This window comes from Oryzias latipes, chromosome 19 (genome assembly GCF_002234675.1).
Source record: "Oryzias latipes chromosome 19, ASM223467v1".
NCBI lineage: Eukaryota > Metazoa > Chordata > Actinopteri > Beloniformes > Adrianichthyidae > Oryzias > Oryzias latipes.
Genome location: NC_019877.2, coordinates 16,980,244 through 16,990,550, shown reverse-complemented (window position 1 = coordinate 16,990,550; position 10,307 = coordinate 16,980,244). Strand labels below are relative to the sequence as shown.

The 10,307-nt window shown below is 43.1% G+C and overlaps 1 protein-coding gene across 5 annotated transcripts in view; it reads right to left on the bottom strand.

The window, feature by feature from the left end:
* Positions 1–1,274: 1,274 nt before the first annotated feature.
* LOC101171732 (adhesion G protein-coupled receptor A1) overlaps positions 1,275–10,307 on the bottom strand; it is a 65,754-nt gene continuing 56,721 nt past the window's right edge. For 4 of the 5 annotated variants that reach the window (XM_004086840.4, XM_011473518.3, XM_011473517.3 and 1 more), the window contains 3 exons: positions 5,458–5,609; positions 4,077–4,172; positions 1,275–3,990 (listed from right to left, as the gene is read on the bottom strand). In XM_004086840.4, the coding sequence (XP_004086888.1) occupies positions 2,568–3,990; positions 4,077–4,172; positions 5,458–5,609 (1,671 nt within the window). In that variant the 3' untranslated portion in view covers positions 1,275–2,567. The remainder of the gene's footprint in view (positions 3,991–4,076; positions 4,173–5,457; positions 5,610–10,307) is intronic. The other variant, XM_020702031.2, reaches the window with a different exon arrangement.

The following is a 10,307-nucleotide window of genomic DNA, read 5'->3' as shown; positions in this document are numbered from 1 at the left end:
GAAGGAGGGGATGCATGGGGGAGTAAAAGGAGGGCTGCTCGGCTCTCTCTGAGTTTTGAATGAGGAAGTGTTTGCAGACGTGCTGTAACTAACAGTTTGATCCAAGTGTTGAACCTTTCCTGCGCGATGACTTCTCTTTTCTGACCGTGGTCAGAAACACACGGGAGATTTCCTCGGGCTTCACTTTTCTGTTCTGAACCCTCAGCCTCCAGAGTGGGCTAAGAGAAACTCCAAAACTTTTGGGGGAGACACCTTATTTTTAATTTACGGTTCTCCGACACTCCCCCGCTCCGCGCTCACACCCCCTCTCTCTACTTACACACATACGCAAGCACGCGCACGCGCGCGCTCACACACACACGGTCCCCATCATACACGCCCCCCAAAGAAATAACCGCTTCTAGCCTTTTCCTTAGCAACGGTGTCCCGCTTCATTAGTTACCGTTTGCGTCCCAACCGGGACGGGACGGGACCGGACATAAAGCGGTTTCCAACTACGGTCTGAAGCCTGAGGCAGAAAGGTAACACGCTGACAGCAAAATCAGCACAAAAGCACCTTAATAAGTCATGTGATCTCAGTGGGTGGTGTCCTGAGTTGACGTCACTGAGGTACGACTCGCATTTACTGGGGAATATCCGATTTGTCTGCTTACATGGCACACGCAAATGCAGGTATCCGATTCTTTTCCGATTTATTTCCACATATGAGTGAGGCCTGTATCCGATCTGAGAAAAACGGAATCCATGCGCTTTTGTCCTGCTTACACGTTCACCGATCATATCCGATCTGTGCCAAATGAGAGGACAAAATCGGAGTTGGGTCACTTGATCCATGCAGTGTAAAGGCGGCCAAATAATCTGAAAGATTTGGCAATTTTATCTGCACTTATGTACTTTATAGGAATTATTTATTTTTTTGCTATAGTTTTGCTCTGAACTAACCAGCTGTGAGCTTCCTTCCATGTTTGCAGCTTTTGTTGTCATGTTGTCCTGGCTTCCAGAAGAGTAATTTGCCCTGTCACTCCCCTTGTCGAGTAGTTTATCAAAACTTTGGCAATCAGGCCCCATGCCTCTCCTTCCTCACTGAATCGTTGAAAAATGCATGTTTTGTGTCATAAATAATATTGTGTTTTTGTACTTCCAATGTTAGATTTTTGTCTTTCATGCCAAAAACTGATGCTGGTGTTATCCACAGTGCTAACATACGTTATCATGTGGGCACATCTGTCGCAGGCTGATTGGCGAGGACCCAGATGCAGGGAAAGAGGCTCAAACACTAGTCAATAATCGAATGATTTAATAAACAAAAAATTTCACCGGAGGAAAAAAGCAAAACCAAGGGAGCAAGCTGAACTGGCAAATACAGGGTGTGCAAACAAAATCAACCAACACTGAATGCAGAAAGCAGTCAACTTAAATAGGGAGCAAGCTAAATTAGCTAAGTGCAGACAGCTGTGCACTCCTCCGCAGAGATCAGGTGAGGGTGTGGATCAGCTGGGAAGAGCCACAATCAGCAGCACAAACAAAAAACAAACAAACACATGCAGAACATAACATCCCCTAGATTTTATTAATTTTTATTTTGAAAGTACAACGGGAGTTTTTATTTTGAAACTGGACTCGTTTTACATTTTCTCCAGCTTTTTGCCACGAAACTGACGCAGACTGGAAATATACCTCCTACGTAAAGCTTGTGTTGCCTTGTGGAGTAATAGAGGTCAAAAGTAGAATTGAGTAAGACAATGTAAACATTATGACTGATCATTTTTTGTGTCAATGCAATGCAACAGAGAAGCACTGCAGATGGACCAGTGCAAATCAGCCTTACCAGAAACTACCACGTCTGCTGTCAACACCTTTGTCATTACATGGAAGATGGACCTCTCGCTTATGAAATGGACATGACTAACAAAACTGCTGATTATCCTCTACAAACCTGAGTTGGACTTTAAAAGACTTCTCTAGTCTTATCACAGTGGACGCTGGCGCAGCGTTTGCCTCACCAGTTTGTGCTTCAGAGCACATTGCACTTCTCTTGGGGGGGGGGTCACTATCCACTACACACTCTAGTGCAACATTTGTCAAACTACAGCAGTTTGACATTTTTGGCAGCATACACAAGTGTCTGTATGGAAAATCATTGTGGAACACTGAGAGCACCAACACACCACGTGTGGATTAACATCCTCATGCACTGTTGCACACAGTAACACACATGCTCACATGGGTTCGTTCACATGCTTTCACGTCACTTTCAACCCAATACATGGATAACACTGGATTGTGTGTTCACGGACAAAATGCATCAGGTAGGATGGCCGAGAGTTCAGAGGTGCAGCGTCACAGACATAATCAACAAGGATATGTTTGTGACTGAAAACAAGGTCAAAAATTAAAATGCAACCACCTCTATTACCTGGAAGGTTCTTTGAAAAACACCTTTTGGTGAAAAAAGTATCAAACATGATGTGGGAGGTAAGATCTCAGAAATATTTAGGGCACAGATAAAAGGCAGAAAATCCAAACTCAACTGTCATCACAGGAAGAACCTCTGCGAGCAGAAAACACTAAACTGTGGTTTCGTTCTTCCAAGGTCCAGTCCGAATGTTACCGGTGGCATCTGCGCCAAACAGCCCATCCTCCTGCAGACTTCTGTTCCGGCCAATGGTCCCCCGCCGGCTGATGGTGGCGTGCTGGCGAGGCAGAGTGTTTCTGGGGAAACCTCTCTGCTCTATATCAAGAAAGCCGTCATGCTTCTCCCCGTTTGCAGTCTTTGGCATGAACCCGCAGTCTGCATCCTCTGGAGAAAACTGGGTGCTGAACAGGTCCGATTTGTCGCAGCAGCTGGGGTTGGGGTCAACTGAGCTGTACAGGTGCCACGGGCAGGAGAGAACACCTTGAGAGGGCATGAGAAGGCTGGATGTGGTGTTGTCATGCACATTCTGGGAGTGGCTATGACAGGAAGTTACAGAGTCTTGCACGCTGAGGCAGGAGGTCTGGCGCTGCAAGGAAGCCTGCTGTTTGTCTAGGTGGGGGCTTAGGCAGGGGAGCTGGAGGTCTGGCTGTGGGCAGTTGGACACCAGCGGAAAGCCCTGCGGGTGCTGTGCAGAGTGGGGGCTGTGAATGCTTCCATCCATGCTGAGTGAAGCCATGTGTGAGCGATAATCCTGGAGGCAGGGCCGGGGGCAATTGAAGGAGCGAGACTTTGCTCTGTCAGTAAGGCAGCTCTGCAGAGGAAGAGCTGGATGAGGAAGACTGTTGGGAAGTGGAAGAGGTGATGGCACAGAGTCATCAAGAGGGAGGGTCGGAGACATGGGACTCATGACCGCCACGCAACAGGGACCAGAGTTAGAGGGAAGCGGGCTCTGAAGTGGAGGGGTCATCTTATCATAAGGGCCTTGTAGAAGGTGCGGGGACAGTGATGACTGCTTGGCTAAGGAGGGGGAAGCCAAGTGTTGGTGCTCCTGCCTCTGGCTCTCACAGTTCTTGTTTTTGATCTTGGACCTGGACAGGCAGCAGCCCCACCACCGGTTCCACACATCGTCACGTTTGGCGCAGTGCTGAATGAGGAGGAAGAGCCCCAGGGTGACACAAAACGCCCCATATAGGCAGCTGAAGATCATATCAAGGAAATGTCCCAGAGAAACTGCAAGCGCCCCCAGAGCCCAAGTGGCCAGAAAGAGAAGCAAGGTGAAGGCCGTGGCTCGGAGCTGTGATTTGAAGGAATGCTCATTGGCCAACACTGAAACCCCAGCAGAGAATGGTTGACTCTCTGAGGACGCCCCCCCACCGTCAGGGTGGCAGTGATGGTTTGGCTCGGCGACCGACAGCTGCTGCTGCTCCTCGCTCACCACTCGCAGCTCATACTTCCTCTCCGGGTGGCGCTTCAGCTGAATGTGGGTGCACAGGAAGTAGATGCACATGACCAAGACCAGAAGACCCACAGGGGCATAGAAGCCCCCCAGACTGGGTTTCCATGCCATCCAGCAGCTGGAGAATAAAAAAAAGGAACACAAACTCTTGTTTTCTTTTTTTTTTTGACAGCTTAAGGATGTAATGATGAGGAGCATACTCACTACAAAGCCCCGTCTCTGCTGCCGTAGTTCTCCAAATCAAAGCCTGCAGTGACGCCAACGATTATGAGCGGGATGCCATCGCTCACGAGATAAAATCTGCCAACAAACCAGCAAAACACCAATGGAAAGACAAACTCATCTCCAAGCTATGTGTTATTCTGCAGTAATATTATACCACTGTTATTTAAAGACATTCTAGGTCATCACAATTAGCTTTTGTTCCCCTGCTGGTTTCTTGAACACACTTCCAGTAAGACCAACGGACCAATGTTGACGTGTCAAGCACCTTTAGGTCCCTCAAAAGAACAAAACAGCCTGATGGATCTGATCAGATAGGGTTAAAACTATCTGATCTACTTAGTAAGAGCAACTCTACTTTAGTATATTATTATCCAAAAAAGTAGCATAAAGTCTTCACATTTACCAGAGTAAAGCTACGTATACACGAGGCATGTGTCGCACATTCAAGTATGTGCTAAACGCGCTTTTAGAACACCCCGTTCCCACTGAACTGTTGCTACCACTAGCGCATGCACTCACAGTTAAAAGAGGCTTGGTGCAAAATGTCATAGCAGTGTAAAACCCACGAATCTTGCTCATTTACACTCATATACAGTAAATGCTTTGAAGATGTCTGATTTATAAATGTAAGTTTTAAAACCATGCAAACAAACTATGAATATATCTTCAAATTCACATAATTCCAGAAAAATTCAATTGATTGAATCAAGAAAATTTCTGGTTGCTTGGCTTTCAAATTAGCATGACAAGATGATTTACCACAAAAGGGGCTATTTACTCAGTTTCAAATTCTTGCTTGTTGATCAAATTGCCCTTATAATAATAATAATAATAATGGATTGGATTTATCTGCGCTTTTCATGACACTCAAAGCGCTTACATTGTGTCCATTATTCATTCACTCCTCATTCATACTTGGTGACGGTAAGCTACTGTTGTAGCCACAGCTGCCCTGGGGCAGACTGACAGAGGCGTGGCTGCCATTTCGCGCTTACGGCCCCTCTGACCATCACCGGGAATATTCATGCACATTCACACACCAGTGGAGCCACACTGAAGGCAAGGAGGGTGAAGTGTCTTGCCCAAGGACACAACGACATTTTGGCTGGTGGGAGCGGGGATCGAACCGCCAACCCTTCGGTCATTGGACGACCCGCTCAATCACCTGAGCCACTGTTGCCCCTTAAGCTTCTTTAATGACTTAAAAGCCTGTATGAGCAGAAAAATCCAGCAGGAAGAAGGAATTGACTCCAAATTTGACATTCCTTCAAGGAAACTCCTGAAAGATTGTCTCATTTTGAAGCTTTAGGACTCCAACATCTGAAGATGCTATAAAAACCAGAGTCTTACACACATTTACCTCAAGATGGTTGGCTTGCCCCGTGTTTGGGTCGGTCCGTTTTTGTCCGGGGCCCTGAATGGGTCTTTAGAGACGTCACCAAAAACATTTCTGGCCATACATGTCAGCCACAGCATGGTGGACAAGGAGGCATAATGAAGAACGATTCCGACCTAGAACAGGTGTAGATGTTCTGAGTTATTCTGTCCAAACCAAGCCATTTACAAATTCTGATTTGATGCACTCTTAACTAGTGACCCTGATGGAATACAATGGTTGAAGTTTGAAGTAAAAGGTGATTCTAGTTCATAGTATATGTCTACTAACGTCACATGAGCGTGGATGTGACACGCATGCGCGTAAACTGGACGTGTTATAAAGGGGCCGTGGCGTAGGTGGGACTTTTGACGTCATTACGAACGTGTCAGAAGATCAGAACTCATACCACATGACCAAAGAGCCATTCTAGTGAACAAAGTTATGTAGTAAAGTGTGATGTCCATCCCCTTCCCCCAGCATGGACCTGGATGTGGAGGGGGTGTATCAGAATGTGTGGGGTGTCATTTTTGTTTGGTGAAGCATTTGTATATTTTTATGAAGCGTTAGAAAAAGGATGCAACATTGAAAACCTTTGAAATCATTATTCAGTCTAGTGTGGACAAAACCTGGTTGGGGAAATCCTGGAGGACTCCCCCTGTACGCAAAACAGTGGGAGCTGGTGGTGCTCTGTGAGGTGCCCCTAAATTGCATTTTTCAACCCATGCATGAGCCTGCTCAGACATCTGTGAGGCAATTGCTAGGCATTGCAAGCAGGTTTATTTGCATACCACATTTCAGGTACAAAGACAATTCAAAGAGCTACATTTTTTTAAGCAACACGGTTCTCCAAAATGGTGAGTAACTTTTCCTTAGTCGTGTTTTTGCGTCAATTGTATGAACTGTGTCTTAAAATTGTGTTTGTGCTACAAACATTACATAGAATTGAGAAAGTCCTATACATAAAAGGCTTAAAAAAATGAAGTCCAGGCAACCTTATTTTTAAATCTATTTTTATTATTAAATCGTGAATGAAAAAGATTCTTTTTTGGCTTTGAATGTTAACTTGAATAAAACACTTTTTTTTCTCTTTTCTTTAAAGAGATCTTTTTCATCAAAATTACTTCTGATTGTTGTGGGGGGTGGGGTGGGGGTTGTTTGATAGAGAGGAGCTTGTTTTACAAGCAACACGTAGAATTGAGAGAGCTCATTGTTTAAGAAGAGTAGCAACTAAAGTAACTAAAAACTTTTCCAGCTAATTTTCCTGGAATATTGAGGGTCTTTACGGATTAACATGTTAGCTCTGCATTTAGCAAAAGTATTATTTGTTTTCTTTAAAGAGATTTAATTTATTAGGATCTCTTTTGACTTTTATGACTGATTTGATGCTGTTTTGTCTTTTTATAATCTTTGTGGTTACTTCAACATGAACTCTTAATCACCAGAAGAAAGTGTCAGCCAGCATGACGAAGCTAAACAACACACTTTGGTCTTCAGCAGGTAATCATTAAAGTTTGTAAGTAGGATTTGGTTTGTTTTTTTGTTTTTTTTTTAAATGAAGAAAACCTTTTCCAGTTATAAATAATGAATAATAAAGATATTGTATTGATCCTGCCTGCTGTTGAGGCTGCTCTCAGAATTCACACTAAACTGACCATGTTGTCTTCACTGTGAAGAGCCCTAAAGCTCAATGTAAGAATTGTTTACTAATCAACTGTATTAAAAGTTAATGACAACAAAGTTTAAACATGTATTACATGTATTAAATTTTACCTCAGACATTTTCCAGTGTTTTTTATTTTAATAACTTGTCATGTTTCAAAGGTTAAATTCTGAAACCTCTTAACATGTAGCTATGCTTTTTTCTATAAATGAAATATCATAACGTAGTTAAATGTAAAGAGATCGTGATGAAGCTTTAAAATGTTTCGAATGTTATTTACATTTTTGGTGAATTCATATTGTTCCACGTTCCAGTTCAAAGGTGTTTGATAATTGACCATTAATTTATATACGGGCGGTTGGTTTTGTGTGCAGTGATTTTATTATTTTTATGAACTTATAATGAAAGCCAAATCACTCCAAGACTAAAAAACACCAGATGACAGAGTTAAAAGCTTTTTCAGGATCAAGGCTGACCATCGCTGCATGTATTTTATTTCTTGAATATGGCTCAATATGTGTAAGGTATGTCTTATATTATCATGTGCTTGTCTTTGTGAAATATAGCCTGTTTGATTTGTGTTGATAAGACATGACAGCACAAATTCTAATCTCTTTGCCATGATCATTGTAGTTTATAATCCACATTGAGGACAGAGATGGGTCTAAATGAACTACAGTTAAGTGGGTCTTTTCCTTTATTCGGAGTCACTGATATACTGTCTTGTTTCCACGAGGGTGGTATTTTGTCCTCTTTCAATGCTTTATTTAAAATTTGTGTTTGAAAAGGTAATAATTCCATTTTGAATTTTTTGTACCATTCTGAGGGAAAACCGTCTGGCCTAGGTGCTTTATTTGGCTCTTGACAGTTCACCTTCAGTTATTTCTGCAGTATGTAACTCATTTTGATCCTCTGTTATAACTGCTAAATTAAGTTTTTTTTTTTTTAAATTCTGTATTTGGTGAGGATGTTTTAAGTTTGGTTGTGTGTATAAATGTTTGTAATAGTTTAGGAAAATCTTTTGGATTTTGCTCTGATAATGTACACATATTTTCCACATAGTATTGTATTAGCTGTTATGGTATCTTGTGTCGGACAAAAAGATTCTCTTGGTACATGATCCCTTTACGTAATAACAATGCATCTTTTTAACTAGAAGGGATTGAACATAAAAACAACAGAGATTTTAAAAAAAATGTTCTCTCAGCAAATATTTGGAACAAACAACCTTTTTGCTGGGAGTGTTATTCCGGAGAAAAGGTTCTGACAGACAGAACCTTTGTGGAGCTGGAGATGTTGGAGCTCCAGTCAGGGATAGTCCCGCCCACTTTAAAGAGCAGGGCCCTTGTAGATGTGTTGTCTTTACTTTCATAGCGTTTGTGTCCCAACTAATTTAGAGTTTGCTTTAAACGTCAGGAAGAAAGAAGGCACTTTGAACACTTAAATTGTGCACCAATTCCAAAGAGCTTCTTCTTTAAACATTGTACTTGTCTTTTGGTGGTTTTCTCCTGTATTCTCGGAGTTTCTCCACAAAGCGCAGTTGATGCCCCTCTCTGCTCCTCTGCACTGGGTCGGTGGGAGGGGGGATGGCGGTGACCAGGAGTCCCCGCGATGACATGTCGGCTGTAGCCTCCGCCGCGGTCTGATATAGGCGCTTCCTCCTTGTAGAATGTGCATTTTCGCAGGGTAAGGTGTCTGGAATCTTGATTTTTCTCTCTTTCAGGACTTTCTTTGCTCGGTTGTATTCCATACGTTTCTTCTGGATTGCTGGGGGATAGTCGTGGTCACGGAATAAGCGATTATTGTTGTATATGGTCTGTCTCTTCTGCCAGGTTCTCTTTATCAGTTCTCCATTGGCTCTCAAGTTTGAGAACTTGGCTATGATGGGGCGCGGTTTGGACTGTGGTATTGCAGGCTTTGGTGCAGCAGCTCTATGGGCTCTTTCTATATGAACACTGGAGTCACGTTTAATATCCAGAGTCTCAAAGAGCAGTTTTTCTAGATCATATTGGTGCCTTCCGCCTCTTCGGGAATGCCATATATTCTGATATTCTCTTTCCGTGCGTGAGCCTCCTGTTCTGTTAGCTTAGCCTCCATGCTATCCTGCGGCTGCAGAAGTTTCCTTAGCAGCGTTGATGTCGCTTGCAGAGTTGTTTCCACATCATCAATGCGGGTTTCCGCGTCTTCTAATCGAGCCTCAGCCTTCAGTTGGTTTCTTTGGATCTCTGAAAGTCGCCATTTATAGTCCCATCAGAAGCGTTTTATTTCTTTTAGGATTTCCTCCAGGCTAGCTGGTTCGTTTTTACGTTGATTATTAGATTCTTGCTAGGAGGAGCGGCTCCGGTTATCATCTATATATTCGGTAATAGGTGCAATATCTGTGTTTTCCCTCCTTCGGATCAACTTCCTGGTCTCTATTATTTTAGAAAAATATCACTTTACTTCAAAATTATTGATTTTCGAGGAGTTAGTTTAATATTGTCGGGGAACACTGAAGCTATGCTTCCATCTTGAGTGAGGAGCCGGAAGTCCCCCCCCATATTCCAAATTTATGTTGTTGTTTTCAATGTTTTGTACTGGCTGTAGTTGTATAACGAGATTTGTTTACTGTTTTGTTTATTCAGTTTATTTAGAACAGTGTTTTTCAACCAGTGTGCCGCGGCACACTAGTGTGCCGTGGGAGGTGGTCAAGTGTGCCGTGGGAATTGCCCTCAACTGATTTAACAACATTTCCCATCTCCAGGATTTCAGCTCTCTGTTCATCCAAACAGGCCCTGATAAAACACTTAGAAATTAGCTATATGAAAGATCATAAAATAATTTTTTTTCTTTGTGTTTATTTGATTCTATTAAAAACATTTTGATAAGAATGACTGGTACCGCGATTTGGCTGCAGCTAAAGCCGTTTGCGGCAAAGTCACGCCCCTTTAACTGTCTCCGCCAATCATTCTTGGATTCTTAATCACATGTCATCAGTCTGACCAATCAGAAGTGGTTAACGTCTTCACTTCCTTGCTCTGAATTCTGCTGATAAAGTCGCTCAGTTCTAACAAAAATACCAGCTAAAGCTCGTATTTAGCGGTGTAACTTTCCACAGAATCCGGTGTCAGACCGTGGAACAAGTGAACAAAACCATGAAGCTCGGAGACGCTGGTCTTTCTGCGTTCGGCGG